This window comes from Phaenicophaeus curvirostris, chromosome 2, assembly GCF_032191515.1.
Source record: "Phaenicophaeus curvirostris isolate KB17595 chromosome 2, BPBGC_Pcur_1.0, whole genome shotgun sequence".
Taxonomy (NCBI): Eukaryota; Metazoa; Chordata; class Aves; order Cuculiformes; family Cuculidae; genus Phaenicophaeus; species Phaenicophaeus curvirostris.
The window spans coordinates 35,213,420-35,241,076 of record NC_091393.1 but is presented as its reverse complement, the minus strand read 5'-3'; the positions used below and the strand labels follow the sequence as shown (position 1 = coordinate 35,241,076).

The 27,657-nt window shown below is 36.7% G+C and overlaps 1 protein-coding gene across 1 annotated transcript in view; it reads left to right on the top strand.

The window, feature by feature from the left end:
- SEC63 (SEC63 homolog, protein translocation regulator) overlaps positions 1-27,657 on the top strand; it is a 56,894-nt gene that overhangs the window by 24,383 nt on the left and 4,854 nt on the right. Inside the window, exons 5-18 of the mRNA XM_069851691.1 lie at positions 226-287; positions 2,106-2,164; positions 2,859-2,909; positions 5,406-5,514; positions 7,944-8,038; positions 10,696-10,828; positions 11,976-12,068; positions 18,518-18,672; positions 20,620-20,767; positions 22,501-22,583; positions 24,171-24,230; positions 24,454-24,612; positions 25,061-25,219; positions 25,748-25,849. Of these exons, the coding sequence (XP_069707792.1) occupies positions 226-287; positions 2,106-2,164; positions 2,859-2,909; positions 5,406-5,514; positions 7,944-8,038; positions 10,696-10,828; positions 11,976-12,068; positions 18,518-18,672; positions 20,620-20,767; positions 22,501-22,583; positions 24,171-24,230; positions 24,454-24,612; positions 25,061-25,219; positions 25,748-25,849 (1,468 nt within the window). The remainder of the gene's footprint in view (positions 1-225; positions 288-2,105; positions 2,165-2,858; positions 2,910-5,405; positions 5,515-7,943; positions 8,039-10,695; positions 10,829-11,975; positions 12,069-18,517; positions 18,673-20,619; positions 20,768-22,500; positions 22,584-24,170; positions 24,231-24,453; positions 24,613-25,060; positions 25,220-25,747; positions 25,850-27,657) is intronic.

Genomic DNA, 27,657 nt, shown 5'->3' with positions numbered 1-27,657 from the left:
TTTTCTGTTACAGTGCTAAAAGAATGACAGTGCTTGTATATTATGAAGGAAGACACCAGTATTGTTTCGTATCAGATTTCATATGAACAATAGCAGAAGCTGTTTAGCCTGTCAAATCATCTCTTAAAGATGATATAAATGCCACACTTTAAAGTTTCTGTATGTTAATGATTCAGAGAAATTTCTTCACCGCTGTATTAACTTCGTGTCTCTTCTTCAAACTAGTTTAACTGATGAAGAATCACGAAAAAATTGGGAAGAATTTGGTAATCCAGATGGACCACAAGGTAATGATTATGAATGAGAGAAGGTCTGTAATTTCGTTGCATTGAGACGTGTAATATCTGATAATTTGAACTCAGATCTTAACATGTATATATCTTCCCTATGATTACAGGCAGTGCATCTGATCACTTTTTTCCTTACAAAACTGGCTCTGGGGTGATGGTGGGAGGAAAAGGCAGGAAAGAAGTTGCTTTTACTTTTCTCAAACTTCTTATTGGGGGAAAAAGATAAGGGCTATTTTTAATTAGTCAGCTTCACTAAGTATCTGGAGAGACTGGCCAGTATTAAAAGGAAGTCTTAAGTAAAAAAATAGACTATTACTCATCAGAAACTTGCCAATTTTGAACATTTTTTTGAATTTATCATCAGGCAGTATAAACGCGTGTTGGAAAATTAACTACCCATAAGGGAATAAACACAATTCAAAATCGTGTATGTGTGAATATGCATGTATGTGTTAAATACTGTGTATGAGTCTGCTGGAAGCAGTACTGTTTGTGTAGCTTTATGCCACCTTTATCTTGAGTGAGTTCTGGAGATCATCCTGGTGCTAGTAGATTCTTCCTGGGCAGGTCACTATGTAGAAATTATCCTGATAATGGTGTATTGAAATTTTACAGTAGATGATACAAACTAAAATAAATTAAGACTGAAAGTTAATAGGACCTTTTGCCCCCTCCTATTTGCATATGTGAGTTACTTATATATCTTTGCAACCAGTGTTTTAAGTGGACTAGTTGTGAGGAAAAATACTGTGTATTTCTAGCTGCTTCTGGTGCTCATTAGAAGTGAAAAGGAAACTTCCATACATAGCTGCTGGTTGATGCTCTGCTGTTTGCAGGACTAATTTGTGCTCTTTATCTACATGAATTGACTTGAAAGGTCAACTCAAAAGTCGTAAATGGAGTTTGTAACTTTATTATGAAGTTACAGGATGGCATGTGAGGGAACTCTGATGGAAATTCTTCTGATACTGGAGATAGTATCAGAATACTACCATAAGTACACAGTCTCCCTGTTTAAGGCAATGCTCGTCATTTGTACCTGCTAGTACTGAAGAAAGCATGTTTTTGGGTTTTATTTTTTAAGCATGGCGTAGAAGTTGTAGTCTTTTTTTTTTTTCTTCATTTCATAGCACTTTTAGGGTTGGGATAAGTAGTGTCTACAAAGTTCAGTTTACTACTGCTGAAGTGGTGGAAAACAAGCTATTTCATGCTGTTCTTTATTTGGATCTGTGTACTGCAGGTGTGACTGTTAGAGGGTCATGTCGTCTGTTTTCTGCAGCTTAACTCCTCTTGAATTGAAGTGTGTTCCTTTCTTCCCAATCACACAAATTTGAACTGTCAGAGTTTTGTTGTACAACTTACAGTTTGCTTCCTTATGTTACAAACTAATAAAACTTTTTCCTTAGGATTCATTTACTTGAAGTTTTCTTGCAGTTTATGTGTTTACTGACCTATATGTATTAAAACTGCTGAAAACTCTGCAAGGCAAAAAATCTTTCCATCTGTGAAATCTTTCTTGTTTTTTAATATGTTATTAAATCTTGCATATCTGTTTCACTCCAATTATGTTAAGCTAAAATCTTTGGTATTTCAGATGTTGCATTTAAGTCTTGTTATTTTATTGCACGCTTGAGTGTATTTCTAATTTAGTCTTGCTTTTCTGAATTTGTTAGAATTTGCCTCGAAGTGATAAAAGGATTTTCTTGTGGGTTGGTGGTTTTGTTGTTTGGAGTTTTTCTGGTTTGTTAGATGTAATGCGACTTAAAAACAATTCCTTAATACTTTACAGTGAATTTATTTTCTTTCATCCTACAGCTACAAGCTTTGGTATAGCTTTGCCAGCTTGGATTGTGGATCAGAAAAATTCTATTTTGGTGAGTCAGCTTGCCTCAGGATTTTAAGATGAACTTTCAAGTGTTCACCTTAACACGTTTTAGTCAAACTATGTTGTTAATAATACTTTGGTCCAAATGCGCATCTTTTGAAGCAAATTTTAGGTGTCAAAAGCGTTAGAGTAGCTTAAATGTAACCTTTGAGAGCACAGTATTGATGTACTTGGAAGGCTGTCATTGGAATGATGATGGTTATAGTGTGGTCACCTTTGCTACAAAATGTATGGTGTTGGAAGGAAACACATATAGACTGTTTGGATTTCTGTAGTTCCATTTGGTTTGCAAGTGATGCTGTGATCATAGTGTCTAAATGTTTCCTTCTGCATTTGTTGCTGTAAGTTATTTTGGCTTGCCTGCTTGATTCTTTTAATGTGGTAGTCACTTCTGCTGCACCACAGTTTAACTGTCAACTCTTTAATTATTAAAGAAATCCACCTGAGACAATCTGGGTGATTTAAGATATCTTACACCAAACTGATGCTTCTTATTTAAACAAAACTCAGCTGGTTACATTACTCATTATTTTTGAAGAACAACTTAGAGCAGGCGTTATGCTTGCATTAATTTGTAGTAGGCTTGTGGCAATACTATTTGATTGTGTTTTAGAATAAAGATTAAATGAGAGTGGTATTAAGTAACTGAAATGTCTAATTCCTTGTTTCATATTTTTCTCTAGGTTTTGTTTGTATACGGGTTAGCATTTATGGTTATTCTTCCAGTTGTTGTGGTAAGTATTATCTGATTACTATTCTACCCTCTAACCAAGCTGTAAACAGGGCTATCTTAGGCATAAGTAGAGTTGCTCATTCTTGCCTTTCATGGAGAAAGCAAGTGAACATTTTTAATGTGGGTATCTTCTATTATTATGGTGTAGCTCTTGTAGAGTTTTTTTTGGAAAAAATGCAGTGCCATAAGAGAGAGAGGGCTGTAGCGAAAATTGGATATCACAAGAGCTAGAGATTGAGTTATGTAATTTGTCTTGTACCTTCTGTCATTCATCACCTGAAAAATAATGATGTGATAAACTCAAGTATATTCAGTGGTGTTAGTGTAGAGCCAGGACTGACAGGTCTGTAGGTGGCGGTACTAGAATGATTACTGCGTGTGGAACAGGTTGTTGGTTTGGTTTCTCCTTTCTGCCTTTGTTTCCAAAACTTCCAGTTTTTATTGATCTTCTATATGCTATGAGTTGTCTGCCTTTGAGATCTCTTTGTGCACGGAATCAGTTGCCAGGTGTGTGGTATTTCAGGGCTTGGGCTTACGCCACAGCATTACTTTTGAAAAATGTCCCTTTATCTAGTCATTATGTGTTTGGGGTGTGGTATGAAGAAAGACTCCAAAAACTGACAACTAGAACCCTTCGTGCTTTTGGGAAGAGGATTTTCATTTGAGAAAGTGTCCTGGGGTGTTGGCAACTCTGTGTTGCGTATCTCTGTGTGCAGAGGCACAGCCAGGCAGTATCCCTGCTATTTGAGAATCTTTCTGCATAATTGAGAATTTAATGTAGAAAATGAGATGTGGTGATTTCAAATTGTTGAATGAGTCTAAAGTCCAGGGTACAATGTCTGCATATTTTTTCCATCTTTCCTTTTAGGTTTCATTTGGTGTCTGATGCTTTTTTTGTGTACATGTACTTTTAGTGGTTTATACCAGGTTTGTCATAGGTCAACTGAAAGCAAACATCCATTCTGTTGTTATGAAGAAATATCCTGAGCAGAGAGGAAAAAGTCTACTGCCTCTTGCCCCTATACCAGATGTAAGCGTCTGCATTTAGACTAGTCACTCTAAATTTCCTTATTAGTTGGTAGGGAGGAATAATCACTTTTATGGAGCAAGTTATTTTATGATTTCATTCTGAAGTAGACATGCAAAGATGATTCATTCCTTTAATGGGCCTGTTTCTCTTTTATGAATCAATAATGAAACTGAAGTTAACTACAGTCTAGTCATCCTATATCTGAGATAGGCATCTAAAATTCAGGCTAGTTTCACCATTTGAATCTGGATCAACAGAAAAAGGTAAGTACTGATATCTAGTCCTTCCTAGACCTCCACTGACCCAAGTGCTTTGTACATGAGGCACGGGAGACTAGCTATATCTGCAAAAGCAGTTAGGACGGGTTCTTTCATGTAGGTTTGGACTGGTTATAGTTACATTTTTCTTCTAGTACCTATACTTAAAAAAATTGAATTGCTATGGGATTATAATTAAATTTTTCTGCAGAAAATTTTAAAGTTATGTACTGTTTTGTGTCAGGGTTCTTCTGTTCATGGAAGAATCAAACCTAATTTGTTTAAAAAAATTGGTGGGGACCCAATAATTAAATTGCGGAGTTCTTGCTGTAGTAAGGTAATTTATGTTATTGACTATTAAAATAGTAGTAAGCATCACTTTAGTGCTTATTACTTCTCACTTGTGATAAACTTTAGTAGACTGAGGTGTCATGGATGTGTTTTCTCATGTTAGTGAGCTTTGCTTAGAAGGAGGAGTCTAATGAACAGACTGCAGTTTATAACCCAGCACACCATTTCCCTTAAAATATGTTACAGAGTACAGTCACTGTACTCTGAATTCCGTTAATTGAAGTCACTGCTATAATGTTAATGAGGGAACTATTGGAATGTTTCTGAAAGTCTGGTAAACTTTCTGTTAACCTGAAGGCATATGACTTAATTCTGAAAATTTGCAGCAAAGGTACTGGGCCACCTCCAAATTCCCCTTCTGAAAAAAAGCATTTTCTGATTTGGTGACTTCAGTTATTTTTTGAAATTTTCTTAAAATGGAAGAAATGTTCCTGGTTTGGCCTTGGTCTGCCTAAACTGAATTTCATTTGAATGCTGTGTCACACAGTAGGGAATTACCATGTATACAGAAAGTGGTAAATCCAGTGGATTTACTGTTCAGTGGATTCACTAAACCAACAAAAAAATGAACAAATAAGTATGTGCTTGTATGTTGGGGGAATTCTGTAGGCTAGAGATAATCTAAAATTTTTTAGCGTTAGATTTTCTCTGTTGAACATTTTGGTGTGCTTTTAGAATTTGGGTTGGTAAAGAATTTCTTTTGTTTCCTTCCCCTTTCTGAAATTCAGTTGACTGTAACATAGGTAAAATCAATTGGGCTGAGTTAACAGTTTGTGAATAGACATGAGGAGATCTGGCATAGCTGTTTCAATGTTTAATTGTAGCTGACAATTTTTTTTTTTCTTGTTAAATATCTCAGGGTTCCTGGTGGTACCGGTCAATACGATACAGTGGAGATCAGATTCTCATTCGGACAACGCAAATATATACATATTTTGTCTATAAGACACGGAACATGGACATGAAACGTAAGTGGAGGGCATCTTGAAATGCTGATGTGTTCATCTGAAATGTCTGTCTGCTGATGTTAAAATACTTTTGCTTTGTAAGCCTTTATTAGGTTAAAATAATGTTCCTGGTTCCTTGAAATTTTGTTAAAACTTCATTTTGTGTCAATTGAAAAGTATCTGTAAGAAAATGTAACTGTCTGTGAGAGAGAGTTATATAGATCTATATGTACATCCATATATAAATATATGTATGTTGTGTGTTGGGAAAAACAGATGCTAATCTGCTTGTTGTCCTGAGTTACTATGCAGCCACTAAGAGTGCAGGCTGTAACAGTGTTTTCTTCTGTTAGTTTAATAAAATGGGCCTTGGGAATTTTCTAGGGACTGTCATTTTTCTTAACTTGAGAACAAAATAGCACGACCAGTACTCTATTCTTAACTGATATGTTATAGCTAAATTTATGTTTAGGAATTTTGCTCTTTATGAATTTCAGGTTACTTTGTTATTTGTTTATAGTTTTTGATAAACGCTTTTTTTCTCTATTGCCCACTTTTAAAGAAATAAACTTTTTCCTGTGGAAGTCTGTAGATGCATTATGTTGGACTTTGTCTTGGTCTACAGTATCCTCAGGTGCAGAATTGCATCTTTCAGTTTGGAGGCTGGCATGGGCCTGAAGAATTTACATGATATCAGTGAGTTACAGATTGGATTTTACTGGATTGAATATTCAGAGCAATTGAAAAGCAGAATAAAACAACCAAAAATCAAACCCTCAAAAAGGAATTATAAATATATTCTTGTACGCTTTGAATTGCACTGTTGTTCAGCTTTAGATTTGCTGGAAGATGGCTAGAAGCATCCACTCTTGATGTGTGCATTCACTACTGAACAGAAAAGCTTCATGCGTAATCAAAGAAGTCTAGGAGATAAGAGCATGGAAGTATGTTCACTTTCTAGTCAAAGCACAAATGGATTTGTGTGGGGAAATAATTTATACCAGTTTATACTCTCCACCCTGTTTTACTCCTGTGCTTTTTCCCCCTCTTGAAACGGCTCATTGAGAAAGGAGGAGTGGGAAAGTAGGTGAAACATCTTTAGAAGTTTACAGAGATGACTGCAAACCTGTTCTCTTCGTTCTCCAAGCTTGTCAACAGTAGATTATTTCATGTTGAATGCTACTTGGAAGCATACCTTTTGAGGCTTTCCTTGTTTCTCCTGAAGATAGGTTGAAAAATTATCCCTGTATTTAAGTGGGTTTATTTAAGGACTTAACATTTTTGCGGAGTCTTGGGGTCAGAGGCTAGTCAAGTCTTTTAGGTGAGGTCTGTTGTGCTGTCAGAATGAAAAATGAGGCACAACTGAGGTGGCCTAGGCAAACAACAGTGTGATCAGGTTGGGCTTTTTCTCAGCTGAGCATTCCACAATGGTGAGGTACCAGTGCCAAAACTCAAGGCTTAAGTCTGGGCTGATGTAATCAGACTGGGCTAGGGAAATGGTGAGACTTGCCCTGTGTTCAATCTTTTGTTTTAGGTTTCAAGACAAATGAGTTTACTTCATTTCTTGATGAGCCACAGTTGTGTACCTTGATAACAGCAAAGTATAGGTGTCTGAAACTCCTCCATATGCTCTGCTCAGGAAGTAGATAGATAATTGAGAATGGAAGTAAAAATTGAAGCTCAGGGAATTGACTGGTTGTTAGTAGGTGGAATTTGCTGAGCACTGCAAGTAGGCAAAAATAACGGTCTTTCTCAAAGTTTAAGAATGAAGCTTGAGTAACTATTGCTGAAAAAATTACTTAAACTGAAGCAAATGATAGAGTGAGCTTTCTCTTATTGTCTAAGGCTAAGAGGTCTGATACGTTCATGAGCGGAAACCTCATAATGAGGCTAGAATAACCCTTTGTGTAGGTCTTTGATCTTAATTAAACAACAGAGTATCTTGAGGTAGTATGGATTTTCCCAATCACAATAGGAAAAAAGCAGTCCATCATATGCGTGGAATGTGTTGGTATTGAAGTGCTTTTGTAATAATTAAAAGAACCAATTTTGTTGAATTTTCAGTGCTGACTAAACAGAGGATTGAGTTGAGATTTTATGCTGCTCCCCCCTCCAGTGCATGCGTTGTGATGCAGCTGCAGGCAAATGAATTGCTGAGAGGAATGGTTCTGTGAGCATGCAGATGTCTGCCAGTCCCAAAGAAGTCTGTTTTTCTGAAGACATTTAGAATCAAACGCTGCACCTGATGCCTTCAATAATGTCTTGTACCAGGCATTGGTTCTTGCCTCTTTTGCCCTGTGGCAGTAGTAATTGGTTCACTAAATAGAGAACGTGGATATTCATGGTTGTTTGGAGTGGGAATAAGTTTTATGGCTGAGAATTCTGAAGAAATTGCTTGGTGGCATAGGATGTTGCTGACTTTCTCTGTCTGCCTCCAATTATTTTTGCAGGGCTTATCATGGTTTTAGCTGGGGCATCCGAGTTTGATCCTCAATACAATAAAGATGCCACGAGCAGACCAGCAGACAACATTCAGATACCACAGGTTAGTTATGTCAAGAGGTGTTTTATAAATAACTCACCCCTTCAAAAGAGGAGTGAGATAGTGCTTCTAGATGACCTACGGACACAATTCAAATTCTCAAGGTGTTAATTTTATTGAGGTGCAACTTTTATCTCTTCAGAAGTAGGAATTAGAAGCTAGACTTGATTTTAATTTTTTGAAAAGAGAAGATAACATTAATTGGTGATAATGCTTTGCTTAAATGCAATCGGTTTAGCATAGAGACTAGGTTTTTGGGGAGGGGTAAACTAAATGGAGAATCATAGTATCAGAACTTATAAATTTTGAGTATTGATACAAGGTGATTGCCATTTGATAAAGTTCTTTTAAATCATAATACAGATCTGGTTGAATATGTTAATACTGAAAACTTTTAATTTGATGTCTTAATTAACAGTGTCTTTAAATATTATAAAGATTCCTCCATGAATGTCTGTTTCCCTCTGGTTGCCTTTTATTTTCACTTCCACTCAGTCTTCCCAACAGAGATGCCATAATGCATACTGTGGCAAGTAATTATTGCTAGCAGAGTTTTAGGAGGTCTTATTTATCAGAAGCTAACACTCTGGTTTCCACAAGTTTAAAGCACAATATGCAAAATGCTTCAACTGAACTGTTTTGAGTTTGCAAAATGGGGGAGGGGGTAGTCTCAAAGATTTAACTCTTGCATGCACACAGTTGAATTCTCAAGTCATAAGTGTACTTTCATGTCCTAAACATAAAGAAAATAGACTGAGATACCTCTATACTTAATTGTCCTTTTCTCTTTTAATTCTTTGCCATCTTTGTGGTCTTTGAGAAGCAACTGAAATTGTGATTAGGTAAGGTCTTTCAGCAGTGGGGAGCACATGACTAGGAAAGAACTTGGTCAAGTTTTTCTGTGCTGTTACAAGCACTGGCATTGTGCAAACCCTTTACATTTAATCATTCTTTATTTAAATGGCAGTCAAGCCTTCTGTAACTGCATCCTCCTAAGAAGCTGTTCCAGAGCTTGCTGATCTAGTAGTTACTCTTGTTTGTGGCCACTCTATAACCATGTTTTTTGTCATTATGATTCTAAAGTCTGTAATGATTCTTGCTTTTTATATCCTTAATGTATTTATAGAGAGAAACAACAGATCGTTTGTTTGCTTTTCTCTTTATTTTGCTAAATTAAAAAGGTTGCTGTCTTTTAATTCCTTCTTTCCCCAAAAGCTGCTCTTTTACCTCATCCTGCTGTGTGCTGAATGGGGTACTGTTGTTAGTTGATGCTTTCTAGATTTTATATTATTTTCTATTTTATCTGCTCAGAATTGTCCACAGTACTCCTTGTTAGTTTTTGGCAGTGCCTTAGTCAATGGCACTATTATTCCTGCAGGGAATAACTCTCAGTGTACTTTTTTTCCGCAACAGTTTCATATAGTGGTTTAATACAACTAGTGTGGGATCGCTACATTTTCTGGATTTCTGTTGTCCTATATACCTCTGTCTTCCAGTTAACAACTCCCATCTTCAAGCTGCAGTTCTTGTTAGTATACAAGTGCATCACCTTTTATTTTATACTACTGGATTTTATTCCATTTCTTCAGTAATCACTCATCCGTGTTTTTTTTTTTTTCTGAATATAAGGCAGTACAAGTCTGAAGCATCAATACAAAGGGTATTGCTAATAATTTGGTAGTGTCTCCTGCTTTTGAGGCCATAATCATTGTTCACATTTTTGACTGTTTCATCATAAACCCAATATTGATATTTTCAATGGAAGTTTTCTTATTGAATGGTCTGGTATTATAGCAGGATGTGCTTATAAGAAACCTCTTGTTGTAAGATCTTTTTTCAGGCATAGGGAAAGACTGGTCAAAAGTCAATGTAGCCTTCCTGTTGGTATCCTAACTTCCTTTTGTGGCTGGAGATTTCTTAGTCTCTCCTCAGATGACTTGTTGACCTAAAAAGTGAAGCTTCTGGACTGTGTATTGATTCTTATAGATGATGAGCTTCTGTTATTCTGCTTTGCAGCATCTCCCTCCAGGGTCTTCATCAAATTCAGATTAGAGACCTGTTTGAACTGTGCATCTCGGTCTAGTCAGGATCTAGGATGGTTGTCCTGAACAAAGAACACCATGCTTTTATTCAAGTTGATGCTTTTTATAAATAAGTTAAAATACTTGATCTTCAGCCTACCAGGGTGTTCAGGCTTATAACCCTCCTTCCTGTGGGTGATATGTGAAACCATTTCTGAGAAATTTGGCTGGGTCTTAGATGGGTGAAGGGTCTCAAGGTGATGATGTTGCTATTGCATATTGAGTTTTATGTAAATACCTTAGAAATGTGGTTGAATCTGGTAAACCTTGGCAATAAAATCAGATTTTTAAAATATTTATCTATCAATACAAGTTTGCTCAGTGTTATCCAAGGCAAGTTTCTTGTGCACAAATCTTTACTTTCCCCCTCATTCCCACATTGAAACAAAGACTTTCTTTGACTTTTTTGAGCTGGGTTATGAATAAAACTGGCTTGTGTTTGTCTCTAAATTTTCCTTGGAATGTTGTGTGAAGGCTTCCTTTTGGGAATGTAACTTTTCTCTTGTAAACTGTTCTCCTTCTGCATTTCTTTTTCTCCAGCACCAAAATACCTGTTTGTGTTTAACTATTTTATTTTAGCTAATCAGAGAAATCGGTGGCATAAATTTAAAGAAGAATGAGCCTCCACTCACCTGCCCTTACAGCCTGAAAGCCAGAGTTCTGCTCTTGAGTCATCTTGCCAGGATGAAAGTTCCTGAGGTCCTTGAAGAAGGTAATGGCTTCTCCCCTAATTAGGTATTGTTGGAAACAAGGCAGTGTGGTGTGTGCTACAGTACTCATTCTTGTCTGTTAAAGAGTTGCATGGATCTCTGCTCAGTAATCTCTATGCAGTATACTTAAAGACTTACTAGGGTTGAAAAAATTAAGTACACTTACTTAGCATTTACTCATTCTCTTAACAGCCTTGTAATACTGATATCCTCCTTTATAATGCTTTTTGGCTGCAAATGTGACTTACTTTTTATTCTCTTACGAAAAGAAATAAAAAGTTAAGTATTTTTACATTTGTTTTGCAAAGTAGCGAAATCCAAGCTAAGCATAATACTGCTCTCTAACATTTCCGTGAGTTTTCATTTTTTGAGTTTTTTAGCCCAGTAAGTGAAGCAAAGATGACAAGATTAGAACTTTAAAATATCAGTTACATATGAGCTTCAGTTTCTGTTTTGCAATTTTTATTCTTGTAAATATACAAACTGATGTGTTTCTAAATGCAGTTCTTTGGTTTCAGCTGTGAAACTTACAGTTTCTTTGGCTGACCAGCAAGCTTGAGTTGTTTTAATGCAAATTAAAAAAACAACCGAGCAACAAATTAGTGAAGATGCGTTGGTTCAAATTTTCCAGTTTCTTTCAAAAGAAAAATGATCAGTTTTAAATAGTTGCTAAAAATCTCCACTCTTCCTTGCTGCTTAGTTACTGTTTGTACTTACAGCTTCACAGATCTGAATTCAAAAAATCCTTAGTACTCTGCAAATTTTTTTCCCAGAACTGGTGTTTCACTTCAAATAAAAATCCTTTGTTTAAAACTTGTGATTACCTAAAAAAATCATGCTATTCTAATAAGACTGGTAAATTGTCTGTGCCATCCTGGTTTTGTTAGATGGATCTAATAAGTACTTCTTTGTTTGGAGTGGAATCCGATTGTCTGGTACAGAAAACTTGCCCTCCCTTTTAGCACTTGCTCTTTCCTGTTTTCTTAGGGAATGTTACAGATGAATGTGCCAATGATAATAAATTGGTATTTTTAATAGTAGAAGAATAAATAGAAATGAAAACAGCACTAAAATGTCCAGTTCATGTAAACTGCCACATTTTTTTCATAATAGAAGTGCAACATAATTGCAGCCAGTTATGTCTTGCAGATCAGCAGTTTATTCTGAAAAAGAGTCCTGCACTACTTCAAGAAATGATTAATGTGATCTGCCAACTAATAATAATGGCTCGAAGCCGCGAAGGTAAGAAAAAACCCCTGTATCATTGAAACTAGTAAGTATGATTCTTCATGGCAGTACTGCATAAAGTCCTTGGTTCTTGTTGGAAACTTAACCTGTGATATTTAAAAAATGCCTGAATGCACTGTTACTTTTTGGCATAATGAGTTCTCCATTTTGAGGATTGAAAAACCACTGCCAAGCCCTACTCTGAAATCTTGAGTATGTGTGTTCAGCTTGTAATTTTTGCAATTAAGCTTCTTCTTAAATGCAGTTGAAAACCTTTTTTTAAAGATGTGATTCATTTTCCATAGCAAAGCAGCTAGTATAAGACCAATTAAACCTTGTGTTCATCCGTCTTTTAATTTGCACTCTTACAGTTCTTCCTCTCCTGTTGCGTCACTTGTTTTTTGGATTATTTCTTTGTTGCTCATACTTCTGTTTCAGGATCCTATGCCATTTAGCCTGCTATGTAGGGTTTTTTTTAGCTTGCAGATGCAGGTGCTTTGCCATAATTGCCATAGAAATTACGATTTAATTGGAATGTAATATTTAAGCTTTTTATTTTTTCCGTAAGAAAAGCAATTATGCTGAAAATGGTTGCTTGTAGTGTAAAAAAGCAAAGACTTGGATCTCAATCCTTTATTGCAGCAAACATGGACAAGGCATTTTTAATGCCAAATTGGTGACTATTTTGTTTGCTTATATATATATATGTATAAGCAATATATAATATATTATATATAATAATACTTATTGGTTGATCCTTAAAAGTCCAAAACTCTTAACAAGCATTGATATCCTTCTAATGAGAATGGTTTTTGGGGAAAATCTTTCCCAGTGCTATTGCAGGATATTGTGTTCTGTAACAAAAAAGTACATGAGGGGAGACATGGAAAGGTAAGGATGTTGCATCTTGGCATGTGTTCTAATTTAGAAATAAGTATTGATTAAGTATATTTCTAGTTCTCTTTTTAAACCACATTTACTGCTCTGTGCCTGCTGGGGGTAGAACATGAAACCTGGAAGTAAACAGTAGCCGTATTTTTCATTGTAGAAGTAATTGTCACCTAGCATTAACTTATATTTATTGATGGGTATCATATTTAGAGCTTAGCTGTGGATGTGCTTTGTTTTTCCTGGATATTCTCCAGACTAACACTGTAACAAAGTTGCAAAGATGTGCTGTAAAACTTAGTTTAGTAGTTCAGTATTTTATTTCATGAAACAGCTAAGTAGGTGTTTTTGGAAATGTGTGTGTGGGGATGCGTTTTGTTGTTTTTAAATGAATGAATTTGAGGACTTGGAGGTAAACTGTTTCAGAATTCTGGTCTTTGATCTGAAGCAAAATCACAATTCTTGCTCCTTATTTGGCAAATTTAAAATGTTGATGCTATTTTTGGTGACGGTACGTGTAGAGAATTTTGCTGCCTGCTGACTGTTGTTGGGAAACAACTGGAAATCGGAGAGGTATAATTATGTTTGGTTTAAGGTATGCGTAAAATTAGTTAGATAATGAAATTTTTGAGACTATTTTGCTTAAGCTTGTGTATTTGCTATCTTACCATAGCTTAAAACTTAACTATAGATGTTTCTGGGTTTAGCTCTGTTTTTCACTTAAATCAGCTTGACATGGTTTGTAAAATTATTGCATGCCATAATTGTCCATAGATGTTCAGCAGTTCTGATCTGTGAAAATACAAAGATAATGATTTACATTAATATTATCTAAAGAAATATTTTGGGGACAAACTTATTGTGAAACCTAAATTGATGGTGGGATGAGGGGTCTCATTTTGTGCTTCATTCATTTGTCTTTCAAGTATCCTGAATTATTATTATCAGCTTAAAAATATCTGTAACCATTTATGCATACTTTGTAATCAAGTCTTTTGAAGAAAAGCACTTTAGATAAATCTTCAGAAGCTTGGCACTAATTTTTCCTAGTTAGTTTTAAGAAAGTCCATACTGCATTCAACTATTGGTCCAGGATCAGCTGTTCTTGAAGGAGATGCAAGAAAGACTGAGAAGGAGTAAGAACAGCACATTGCAGAATGGTATTTTTGAAGTTCTGCTGTCTGAACTGTTCATAGGGACAAACATCTTGCCTCCCCAGACAGAAAAAAGTGATCCCTCAGGCTGTTTATGTATCCCTATAAAAGCCACAGACACTGCTTTTCTTACCAAAGCACATTAGAAACAGTCTGCCATGAAAGAATGAGTGTGGATTTGGCATAAAGATCACTTAATTGTGGTAACTTCTTAATTTTTAACAGATCTATTATTCTTTGCATATGAGTTTAGATTTATTTGGATTTATGTGCAAGAAACAGTTCTAGTTTGCTTTCATAAAACCAAAATTGATACTATTTTCATTTCAGTCCAGTCAGTTTTCAGTTACTGCTAAGCTGCTTTCCAGCCTGATGGAGAATATGGCAACTGAGCAACCTTTAGGTTGAATGTATTCTTTTCCCCTGATTTCTGCATAGTCTGAGAGACTTTCTTATTACATCTTTGAAAGTACATTTTACTCCATGGCATCCCTTGATTGCATCCATTATTTTGTGATAATAACTGGTAGTTTAGATCTGCTGCTGATCAGTTATCTTGGTGGCTCCTTTGAGGTCATCCTTAAGTATCATAATTAACTGCCCTGCCAAGTAAGTTGTTTTGGCCAAAAACATGGAATGTGCCTAACTTGTCTGAGGTGGTTACTGGAGCATCAGTTCATCTCTCCAGTCAAAGTATGTGTCTTCCAGGTTGGAAGCTGCAGTGTAATGCAGAGGTTGTGCTTTGACCCATGTTTTTACCATTCCTTCCCAAGCAACTATGACTTACATTTAAATTTGTTGTTAACTACTTTAATGTCGTAGAATGGTTTGCGTTGGACAGGACCTTAAAGATCATACAGTTCCAACCCCCCTGTCATGGGCTGGGACACCTCCCACTAGATTGGGTTGCTTAAGGCCCCATCCAGCCTGGCCTGGAACACTTTCAGAGAGGGGCAACCACAACCTCCCTGGCAACCTGCGCTAGTGCCTCACCACACTCATTGTGAAGAATTTCTTCCTAAAGTCTAATCTAAATCTCTTCCCTTCCAATTTAAAGCCATTCCCCTCTTGTCCTATCACTACATGCTCTTGTAAAAAGTCCCTCTTCAGCTTTCTTGTAGGCCCCCTTCAGGTACTGGAAGGTCACTATAAGGTCTCTTTGGAGCCTTTTTTTCTCCAGAGTGAACAACCCTAACTCAGCCTGTCCTCACAGCAGAGTTTCTCCAGCCTTCTGATCATCTTTGTGGCCCTTCTCTGGACCCGTTCCAACAGTTCCGTATCCTTCTTATCTTGAGGATTCCGGAATTGAACACAATACTCCAGGTGGGGTTTCAAAAGAGCAGAACAGAGGGGGAGAATCTGCTCCCTTGACCTGCTGGCCATGCTTCTTTTGATGCAGCCCAGGATACGGTTGGCCTCTGGGCTGTGAGCACACATTGCTGGCTCATGTCAAGCCTCTCATTAATCAGCACCCCCAAGTCCTCAACAGGGTTGCTCTCAATCACATCATCCCTCATCCTGTATTAAAACCACAGATTTCCCCAACCCAGCTGTTGGACCTTGCGCTTGGCCTTGTTGAACCTCATGAAGTTCATACACACCCACTTCTCCAGCTTGTCCAGGTCTGTCTGGATGACATCTCGTCCTTCCGTTGTGGCAACTGCACCACTCAGCTTGGTGTCATCTGCAAACTTGCTGAGGGTGCACTCACTCTCACTGTCTAGATCATTGATGAAAATATGAAATGGCAAAGGTCCCAATATGGATCCCTCACGGATACTGCTTGTCACGGATCTCCAGCTGGACATTGAGCTGTTGACCAGTACTTTCTGAATGTGACTCTGTTTTGGGTGACTTTTTGACCTTAGATTAAAAGTCATCTTGGCTTGTGCACTTTGACAAGCAGAAGCTGTCTAAGTATGTGATATAATGGTATTCATTTTATGGCAGGGGCTGTTGGGTGTTGTTAAAAGCTATAGTGTCCTTGGATCCACTCTTGGGGAATATTAAGTCCTGTGTTATTTTCAGGAAACAAAAATAATGTTCTCCAGCATTGTTAAAATATTTTTCTACTGTCAAATGGATGATAAGTCAATGCTTTAAGAAAGAGAAGAATTTCCACTCTGACTAGTGCTCTGTGGTCTCAAAGCTGTAGGTGAATTTCCTGCAAAAGCTAGCTTCTTGGAGAATATTTAGGATTCTTTTATTTGGTTTGTAGTGTGGGGGTTTTTAATGTAAAAAATCCTGTGACTTTCCTTAGCAGTAGCCAAAAACATTACAAGGGAAGTAGAGGGTAGATAAGATGGAAAGTAAATTTTCCACTATTTACTTGGGAGATTAGTCTTCCTGCTACTTTTTTTTTTTTTAATTTTTATTTTTTCGTTTTCCTGTTTTGAAGGGTAGAGGCTATGTTCTTGTTACTTATCCGTATGTGTCTCTGAATAGTTGCATTCATATATTCTTTTTGCATTGTGTATGGTCTTTACACTGTTCAATATACTGGATTAAAAAAAAGTCCTGTAATTTGATTTGACAGCTGATTATATTTGTAGTCTGAAGAAACAAGCATTTTGAGGGGAGAGGAGCAGGTGGAGCAGACGTGACTGAGTGATCTTTCAGGTGCATTTTAACATGCTATCGTAGATGCTTATAAATTTGGAGTGAGGTACTGGTGTTAAGAGAGGAAAAAACATATTGAAGATGCCAAACATGTTGGGTTTTTTGTTGTTTTTGGTTGTTTTTTTTTCCAGATCTATTCCTTTTTCATGTTTCCTCTGTAAAATGTTTTAAGTTAAACTTGCTTTTTATCAAAATACATGGCTATTGGCACTTAAACATTCAGGTTATACTTTAGTACCCTTTTGGTCTGGTGCTGGTTATAGCGTGCCTGTCTTCTCACTTGGGTGCAAGTAAACCTTAATTTATCTGCATCTCTAAACTGCCTTGGCAGTGTGGCAAGTCCTAGCAGAATGGGCATGTTCCCTCTGACATTCCAGTTCATCTGTTGAAAGGTGCCTCTGTGCCCCTGTTGTAGCGTCCCAAATGTACTGATACCAGCCAAATACTTCCACACCAAGTGCTCGTATTTGTATCCAGATGTGAGTATGTTTGTGTATGCACTCATACAGATATTTGTGTTCATACTTAGGTGTTTATATGCAGAATATATCTGTAACAATTAATGTAATGGAAGGTTGATTTTTTTTTTTTTTTTACCTGAGGAAAGGTTTTAAAGTTTAGGGAAAATACACATGCTGATTCTTAAGTAAAATGACTGACATCATAAATTACAGGTGCTTTATGTAATGCATGTTTAAAATTTCCTACGGTTCTTTCATTTGCCACATATGAGTTCAGAAAACAAATTAAGTTGCTTAAATGCCTCTTGACTCTCTGAAAAGAATCTAGGGTTTTTTCTGTTTTACAGTGACGTATATATAGAGAGAAACCTGCACATAGCCAGTTGTGGGCTTGAAGCAGCTCTTGAGCTGCAGGAGAATTCTGAAATTAGTTTTCTGATCAGATCAGAGTTTTGAGAAGTCTTATTTATGAGTGGACGGTCGTCTAACAAAGTTAAATAGCAGTATGTGGAAACCTGTCTGCTTTGCTTTTTCATTTCTATGCAGACATGATGTAGTAAATTATTTTCCTTCTTTGTTCTGGTTAAGACTTTTTCCTTCTCTTTCAATCATTTTAATTATACAGAGTGTATGCATCTTTGTACTTTAAAACATTTAAGGAATTACAGGGACTTTCTAAAAGAAGAGTCAAATAGAAGCTTGCTTAGGCACACCTTTTAACCTGTAAGTATAGTTATAAAAGCTATGCCTTCGATATTTTTACAGCTATTCTTATTGCCTTCTAACAGAATATGATTCACGTTGTTTCAATTATACCTAGGTTTTTTTCCTTGCATGTAATAGGTTTTATATTCATGTCTAATGATGAAAATCTTAATGTATTTTGTTGAAGATTGTCTCCTGAAATTATATTTAATGATATCCTTACAAAGTAGAGCTAAATGTTACTTATCTACAAATAAAAGTTATCAGAAAAAAGTAAGAAGTATTAGAACAAGTTGGTTTTAATGCTGCTTTTTTTCCTTTTAAAACTTAAGTGTTGGTGGGTTTTGTCTATGATAATTTCATAGATACATTGTGCTGTTGTTCCCTGAGACAGTGTTATATGGAAGTCTTTCCCTTTCTTAGTGTTCAGCTGTGATAGCTTAAGTATAGGGAAGAAAATTTCTGCTGAGCCTTGTGACTGCAATGAGAGTAAAAAGAGTAATGGTGCTGGACATTAAGATGCTTCTTCCTTTGGCTTGACTAAAACCAATTTTTTTCTGTAGTCTTTAACATGAGTACATTGTAAAAGTGTAAGAAGAAAAAATTAAAAAAGATGTTGTCTTTCATTCTCCCCAAGAAAGGGAGTTCCGTGCTCCATCTTTGGGATCTTTGGAAAATTGCATGAAGCTTTCTCAGATGACTGTCCAGGGACTTCAGCAGTTCAAGTCTCCCCTTTTGCAGCTGCCTCACATTGAAGAGGACAACCTTAGGCGGGTCTCCAATCATAAAAAGGTATACAACTATGAATTATACTTGATAATGTCTTCAAACATTTTCTGTTACTACTTTTACCTATTTGCCTATGTTTATTTTTTCAGGAATTCAGTGCATTGCTTCCTAGATCTGTGTTTCTTTAAAGTCCATCTCAAGAGATGAACGTAAAAGATCAGTCTACATTGACCTCACAAACGGAAAAACCAGTTTCCTTCTTATTACAGAGTACTACCTCTGATTTAATATCACATTATTTCCAGAATATAGCTGGAATATCCTACTGGCATTTTTTTAGCTTGTTTTGCTTTACAACATTCTTAATCTAGTTTCTTAGAATTGTAGAATAGTTTGAGTTGGAAGGGACCTTAAAGATCATCTATTTCCAACCCCCGTGCCATGGGCAGGGGCATCCCACTAGATCAGGCTGCCCAAAGGCCCATCCAGCCTGGCCTTGAACATCTCCAGGGATGGGGCAGCCACAGCTTTGCTGTTCCAGTACCTCACCACCCTCATCGTGAAGAAACTTCTCCTTATGATTGGTTTAAATCTGCCCATTTCCACTTTACACCCATTGCCCCTAGCCTTTGTGAACAAAGTTTGATAGAAAATAGATTTGGCAGGTAGCACAGGAGTTCATAAAAAGAAAAAAGAAAGCACCTACTATGGGAAGTATTTCAGATTTTGTTATCCTTTATATGTGAAAGAGGGTGCTTTAAAAAGCCGTAGCTGTGTACTTGTACTTGGATAAGCGTTGGTATTTGTAAAATTTAAGGACAAAAAAGACTAGTCTTGTCTGAATACCTGCATGTCTCTCTTCACTCTTTTTCACTGACTGTCTCTCTATTCAGACCTGCTTGTTTGTTTGACTGTAGTACGTCTTGTAGGAATGCCTGGTTAGAAACAAGCAGTTATCTTCTAGTAGAAGCTGATGACTTTTTTTCATAGTCTTATTTGGATCAATCTTAAATACTTTTTTTGCTTAATGGAGGTATTGTATAGCTTTAACGACAGGTGATGTTCAAATGCTTCTCTGTTAATGTGATAATAAAGAATTGTTAAATATTGTGGTTTTTTTAATGCCCTTTGAAGCTGTTTGTTCATCAATAGTCAAGTAGTCTTTTCCTTCTGATGATGTAAGAATAATTTTCTTATAGGTATCATCAAACACTTATTTTCCTTAATCCAGGCCTAAACTACAGGGAACATTAAAAAGTGCACAATTTTAGATGTAGTTTTTGACATGTGCAGTGTAACTAAGTGGAGAAAAATCAAGAGTTTGGCTATCTTGTAATCTCACCTGTCCTTCTCTTGAAAGAAGAGACTGATTTATTAGGCTTGTTTGTACAGGATTCCCGTGCATTGAGTTCTTCAAAAGTAGTTATCTAGACTGGAGGTATGATCAATCTACCTGGATGCATGAAGTTGACTCATGAAGTTTTTTTTAAGAAAATACGTATATAATCATGAAGTGATGGAGTGTTTAAACAGAACTGAGTTCGTGTTATCCTTCTAATTCTGCTCTGCAAATCTGAAAATGAATGGTTTTAGATTTGTTTGCCGTCCAGTATGAGAAGAGAGCTTCAGCAAACTCATACTTGTGCCTGTTAACATAAATCTTAAAGCTCTGAAGTGCTCTATATAAATTACCTAATTAGTAGGATTTCTTGGCTAGGCTTTCTGGAAAAGCAGGCTTAAAAAAGTTTTACAAGAAATGTGTCCAGTTTCTAAGGTGTGACATATGAAGGAGCGCACCAATATTCAAAGCAGTGCTGTTTAGTAGGTTTGTTTTCTATGCCTTCTAGTTACCTAAAGTATAGGGGTTTTTTAATAAGAAAAAACGAAATGGTTTATATTTATTAGTAACATGGGGACACAATTGATGCGTTATCAAGAGTTTATTTGTGGGCTGTATTCTTTGCTACCATGCAACTTCCTTTTTTCTGGTTTTTTTTTTTTTTAATTCAGTATAAAATCAAAAGTATTCAGGATTTGGTGAGTTTGAAAGGCTCTGATCGTCGCAATTTATTGCACTTCCTAGAAGATAAGAAATATGACGAAGTTATGGCTGTCCTTGGCAGCTTTCCATATGTCACTATGGACATAAAATCACAAGGTGAGTGGGAGGTCCTTTTGTTCTGTATTATGTTGCTCTTCTGACATTTTGATAGTCTGTTGGCAGTAAATTTTGGAGGATGCTGAAACACAACTCACTCTATTTATGTGGCCTGGAAATTACGTAGTATTTTGAGTGGTGAGCTCTTGTACATGAGACCTGAGTCTGAAGTGATAAAGTACATTGAAACATTTCAGATTCCCAAGCCAGCAGTAGTTTCTCCTACAGGAGCTTATCTGATATTTCATCTGTTGATTTAATAACGTAGAGCAATGTAGAATTCTTGTTGAAATACCACTTTTATTAGGTATCTTAAAGCTGTGCTTATTCCAGAATTTATGTGCAGCTAACTGCAGCATTGGGAGTCCTTTGTGATTGACTTGTAGACCCTGATGACTTAATATTCATGGGTTCCTTTGTGATAATCCTTGTGTAGTTTTTATATCTGGCAGAGTTCGTCCGTGCTATGATTAGCTACCTTTTTCTGTACACTGTTTTCAATGAACGTATAATGCTCTTCCTCTCTGAAGATGAGGTGGATTGTTAAGCGGTTCCTGTTAGGTAGCCTTTCAGGAGAAAGTGAATTGGTTCTGTGGTTGCCTTTCCTTTGTCGAAGATCAGTGCTAGTAGATGTGAGATATTTGAAAGGTTGTTTTAATACTTGTTTCTAATTTATGTTGTAATGATCAAATTCGAAATGTGATGTTTTGTTCAGGTGGCCTAATTTGTAGTTTGGCTTATGCATAGCGCTCAGAGAAGCCAAATTTTAATCGAAATATCTGCTAAGAAAGCAAATGTCTTTTAGGCTTGGTATTTCTAAACGTTAGTGTTTTTTTAAAACAAAGTCTTTATCGTATTGTGGCATGGGATTACTTGATACATTCTTGTACACATTCTTGTTAATCTACTTAAACTTCAGTCTTGGAGTATCTTCCCATATTTTGGCATGCAACCCTTTTCTGCCTGTAGTCTTCACTTGTCCCACAGCTGTACTTGGATGTGATATAGAGGATTAAACAATGAATATGCTTTTCTGTTTAGCTCAGCATTAGTGTTAGATTAAATAATACATGTACAACTAGTGAATAGTAAAACTGCTTTCTTGGAGAGGGTGGGGGAATAAAAATTTCTGCAGTGGGATGTAACTGTTCCTCTCCAATCTGGAGTGTTCCCCTGTTCATAGACTGGGGGTATAAACTCCTTAGTGGCTTTCCTGTGGGTTTTATGTTTGTTTTAGTTAAAATAATCATTGCCGCTCTTTTATTTTCTTTTGCGTTCTACTTAAGAAAGAATTAAATGCATGATTGCTAATGTGGCATTGACATTGAGTTGTTAATCATATGAAAGTCAAGAAAATTAAAGTTATGATTCCCAGAACAAATATAATAGTGTCTCTTTAATCATGTGTGGTATTTCATGTTTCTAAAGTTTTATGCTTTCATATATAATGCACAATATTACAATTATTGTTCCCACATTAGCTATAATTTAGAATTTTCTAACTTTCATGCAATTAAAATTTCAAACTCAATGTTGTAGTATGCTGATTTACCAGCCTTCATCTTGATAGTATAGTTGAGGTTGTAAGTGATGTGCTGAATATTTTGAAATTATTTTTTCTTAAAAAATCTGGAATTTGTATGCTTATATTTAGACATAACAGAAAAAGATGTTTGTTTGAAAAAGGACTTTAAAGAAGTTTAATGGATGCATTGTTTTTCTTTTTACACTAGTTTTGGATGATGAAGACAGCAACAATATTACAGTAGGTTCTCTTGTCACTGTTCTGGTCACGCTTACAAGACAGACCATGGCAGTAAGTATCAAAACTACTTGTTTTTTCAGGGTAACTGCAAGCATATGCTAACAAACAGGCATTGCTTCTTTGCAAGCTGACAGTGTTTCATAAATATAACTGCAAAATGAAGATTTGAAATAGAGAACTTGTGTTCTTAATCCTATCCTCTCTGGTTTTGGTATGATTCCAGGAAAAGTTTCTCTTTCAGAAACGAAGTTCAGTCTGACCTGTTGCAGTTGTCTAGGGAACAGTAAAAGAATATGGCAAATGATACTGCCCTGAGGTTTGTAAATAACAGGAAAAGAGACATTCAGAAACTTAATTCTTGAACTAGAATCAAGTATTTACTCAAGTCTCTAGTATGGTGTTTGATTTCACTTTATGTGGGCTCAGAATGTTACAGATCTCTTGAGTGTTTTAGACACTTTTATGAAAGGAACTTGGGCCAGCAGCATGCAGAACATAGATAATATAAAGAAGATATGAGTGCCACATGAAGAAAGTGGACTGCTGAATAGATGGCAATGTGGCGTAACCAAAATACTATCACACCCTAGTCGTTAAACTTCTGACGTGCTTATTTTTTAGCATAAAGCCATAAGAAGTACTGCTACTGAAGAAAGCCTACTCCAGTGTCTCCTTTTGCATCTGTAGCATTCAGATAATTATCTAAGTAAATGGAAGGTCTTGAGTTATGCCTCCAAATTAAGGCATACATACAAAGCATGAGCGTAACAGTAAGGATCAGAGTAGCCACTGAAGCCAGTTCAGCATTAAGCAGCCTATATCTATGCAAGTAGCATGTTCATGCTATGGAATTTCAGAATGCATCATCTCAATGATAACTGAGGATGCAGTAGGTAGAAAGTACAAGTGTATTGCTATTATGGACCTTAAAAATGAAGGAAACTGAGAATTAGATTGTGAACTGTACTTGGAAACTAATTAAAATATCTGACAAATAGAAAAATCATTTAACATTTTGTATGTGAACGCCACTGGGCAGCCTGGGATTGAAATACATGACCTAAGAACTCCAGCTAGCCTTTTTTCTTGTGACATCTCTTACTTACCATTTTTATATAAGCTCATTATGACTGATACTTAATGCCATGTGAAGAAATGCACAGAAGTATTCTATTTGCATAGAGGAGTTCTGGGCTACAGAATACTAACATTGTGTTTTGTCTTAACGCTTCATATTTCTGGTTTGATTTGTTGTCCTGTGTCCCTGAGTAGCAGTGCAGCTGTTGAAGTTTTTAATGCTCTGGCAGCTGCAACAGAATTTGTTTTACTGCCGCTTGCTTTTTGTCATGCAGGATTTCCGTGCTTTATAAAACAAGTAGATTCTTTAGAACAAGATTACATGTTACTGAGATTCTTTATAATGGTACTGATGGAAAAATCCTAGACCAAATGTTCAAAAAAGTGTTTAATTTTGATCTGTTAATCCTGCATTGTTTGTCACCGATAAAAGAACTTGCCATGAGTAAAACCCTCAGACCTGATTTAGGTGATTTAGTTTAAGTACAAATATAAAATAATAATTTGCTCTTTTGGTACAGAACAGTGGTGTTAATAGTTTTCACATCTTTCTCTAAACAGGAAGTGTTTGAAAAGGAACAGTCTATATGTGCAGCGGAAGAGCAACCAGCAGAAGATGGGGTAAGTGGAAAAATGAACATTCCTAGCTAGCTAGCTAAAGAGAACGTTCTTTCAGATCTGGAATGGCTAATTGTGTGCTTCTCAAGCACTTTTTCAGAGACACCTACTGAAGTGTCTCGAGCTATGCTTTCTAACTTTGGTTCTCAGCTTAAAATGCTAAAGTACGGTGTATGCCTTAAATTTAATGAACAGAATAAATATTTCAAATACTACTTTCCTACAGCAAGGAGATGCCAGCAAAGTTAAGAGCAAAGGATGGCAGCAAAAGAATAAAGGAACCAAGAAAGCTTCAAAATCAAAGAAAAAGAAGCCATTGAAAAAGAAACCTGTGCCACCTTCATTGCAGCCACCAAAGCAGCAGAAGCAAAAGCAAGCTAATGGGGTAACTGATACATTCATTGATGTTTTAGTATTTTGTTCAGCTTATCACTTCTGATGGGGTTTTTGTCTGTTACGTTTCATTCTGTGCTTTTGCAAAGCATATCTTCTGGTAATTTAAGTAGCATTAGTTCCTTTATGCTCCCACTGCGTGGTGTTTTCTCCACCTCACGGACTATGTTTTAGGTACTTTCTTTTTTTTTTCTTTACAACTTTGAAAAGCGACCCCAGAAATAAATCCTATTTTCTGTTCATGTTGCAGATGCCATATGGAGAAGGAAGATTGCTTCCTTGCTCCTCTTGGCACACGAGGTGAAAAGGATTAATCTTCACTGTAGACGTACTCTGTAACACAAGGAAAGGCCGATGACCTTAAGACAGGTGCTGTGAATGCTGTGTACTACAGTAATGCAGAGAAACTAAGTTAGAGGTTTTCTTTTTTTTGTTTTAAGGAAGTAGCTGCGAAGGAAGAGGAGGAAGAGGTCTCAGATAAAGGAAGTGAATCTGAAGAAGAAGAAACAAACAGAGACTCTCAAAGTGAAAAAGATGATGGAAGTGACAGAGACTCTGACAGAGAACAAGATGAGAAGCAAAACAAAGATGATGAAGCTGTAAGCCTTACTTTTTCTTGAAGGGTAATGTTGCCTCTGGGGTTGAGAGAAAATGCATTTTAATCCTCTAGCATCCCCTCAGGCTAGGCAACACTAGGATGAAGGAGTAATATCAGTTCTCCAGAGGTTTTCAGACCTCGTTCTGGCGTAAGAGTGAGTTTGTTTTAGAGAGTGCAGTGGAGGGTCTTTGCAGCATAGACAGAAAATGTAGGCTGTTTTTTCTCATGTCGTTTTTAACTTCAGGGAAAGATTTAAGGAAAGTGTGCAAGCCTTGCAGGTCTGAGTTTCGGGGGTTTTGGGTTTTTTTTTTTTAATATTTACATGAATATTCTCTTTGGTTTTCCTGTTGCTTGATTTTTTTTTATTTTGCTTTTAATCATACTGTATAACTTAATCTCTAAGTACTTACATTTCTATTTTATAATGTGTAGTGTAGCGCAAGAACTTGTCACATGTATCATTTCCATGGGTTTTTTTAATGCAAAAGATGCCTAATGCACAGTTACTCTTTAAACTCTTCTTTAACAGGAATGGCAAGAATTACAGCAAAGTATACAGAGGAAGGAGCGAGCCCTTCTTGAAACGAAGTCGAAGATAACACATCCTGTTTACAGTCTTTTTTTCCCTGAGGTTAGTAGTAGAAAGCATTGAAGTTGTGAAACATGAGAATATACTACGAATTACTTTTTTCGTATTTTTACAGTGAATACTGGGCTAATTAAAGTGTCTAATACTTAAAGTTACTAATCTTAATTTTAAAGCCTCAATTTATAAAATCCTCTTAAACTCCTTCAGATACTTTCCCAAAAATTCTTAATGTGTTGTTCTTTCTATCCAGTTCCCAGAGACTTGCAAACCTGTATGGAATTTACAGTTTCTTTTTGATGGCAATAATGCTTGCCTTTTCTTCTGATCTGCTATGTATGGATTCAGAATGAAGTGTTTCAGATATATAGGGATCTAAGTTATGGTAATTTTCTTCTCTCTTGTGCTATGGAATATGAAGCACAGCAGTCGCTCTGTATTAGAGTTAAGGGTAGAGTATTTGCTCTTTATCTGGCTGCAAGTGCCTGGATGTGGAGGAGGAGGTCTCTCCTGTGTTAACAGTAATGACGAGAGTCTAGGGGTCATTTGATTCAGCAGATCATTTTGGCTTAGTGCCTGACTTCAAATCTCAATGGAACAGTGTAGTGGCAAGACAGCATGCAGCTGTGGAAGATGGAGAGGGTTGGCAAAGCAGTCTTTCTACCACAATGTAGTCTGGAAGCCAATCATGGAACAGTCGTTCCTATACAGCTCAAAAATACAAGATTGGGTGTGATGGGTGTCCGAACGAGATGTATTTGAATGGTGACTCAGTATAATAGGCTGAGATGTCTCTTCAGCAGCCTTTGGCATTGAAAGTATTTTCTGGTGTATCAGTTGTTACAGAAACAGCTAACCACTTGGTAGATGTCTGAACAGCCATTATCACAGTGAAACTTTGAGAAAGATGGGATTTTTAAAAGCATACATTTTGTGTTCTGAGCAAATAAGCTTTGGGCGGCAACCAGACTTGGAATCAGGATGAGGGAGTATTTGGACACTCTTTCCAGGCCAGTGCTTCAGATGGTTTCCTTTGCTTCCCTGCAGCCTGACTAGGGAGCTAATCTAGGATCTCTTCTCTCCTGTTGTGCTCTTTTCAGTAACAGGGAGGGGTTGCAAGGCTTCTGCTTGTGATTTAAAAGAGGCAATTGAGATGAGGAGGAACAGGAAAACATGAGAAAAAGACACTGTATACTTTCCTACTTCTTTTCAGTCCCCAGGGCTCTTTGTCTGTATCCTGACAGTCTGCGTGTGCAAAGCATACTCTGCTGTCCCTGTGCTTGTGATCATACTGTTCCTGCTGTTTTTTACTGAATTCTGTCATCATTAGAAAGCAAAATGTGGGAAGCAAAACTGGTTGCTAAGGAGCCAGACAAGATATACAAATATACCAAAGAAATTGTTTTCCTGAAGGTCATAGCTTAGAGTTGTGTGGCTTCATGATATTTAGTTTTGTAAAAGCTGATCTTAATGCTGTATTTTCCTGATGGTGTTAGGCACTCTCCTGTCTCTCATGCAGCTTCCAGCAGTACACCAGCATAACAAAGATGTACTGGCATTCTGCTCTCTGGCTGCCTTAGATCATGTCTAATAGGCAGCAGGGTCTTAATACCTCCTTGCTGTACTGGCAGCTGGGCTTTGGTCATCAGTCTAAGCTCAAACAGTGAGTATATGCTATGCCCAGTGCCACAGGGCCACTAACTATTCATATTTCTCTTTTTCTGCACTAAGGGTTTCTTTGAAGACTTCTCTTAACTCTGTACAAAGCTGCTCAAGCTTCAGCTGTATGTCACCAAGCTGCTGATGGATTTAATGATAAAACCTAAATGAAGTACTATGCTAAAAAAAAATTT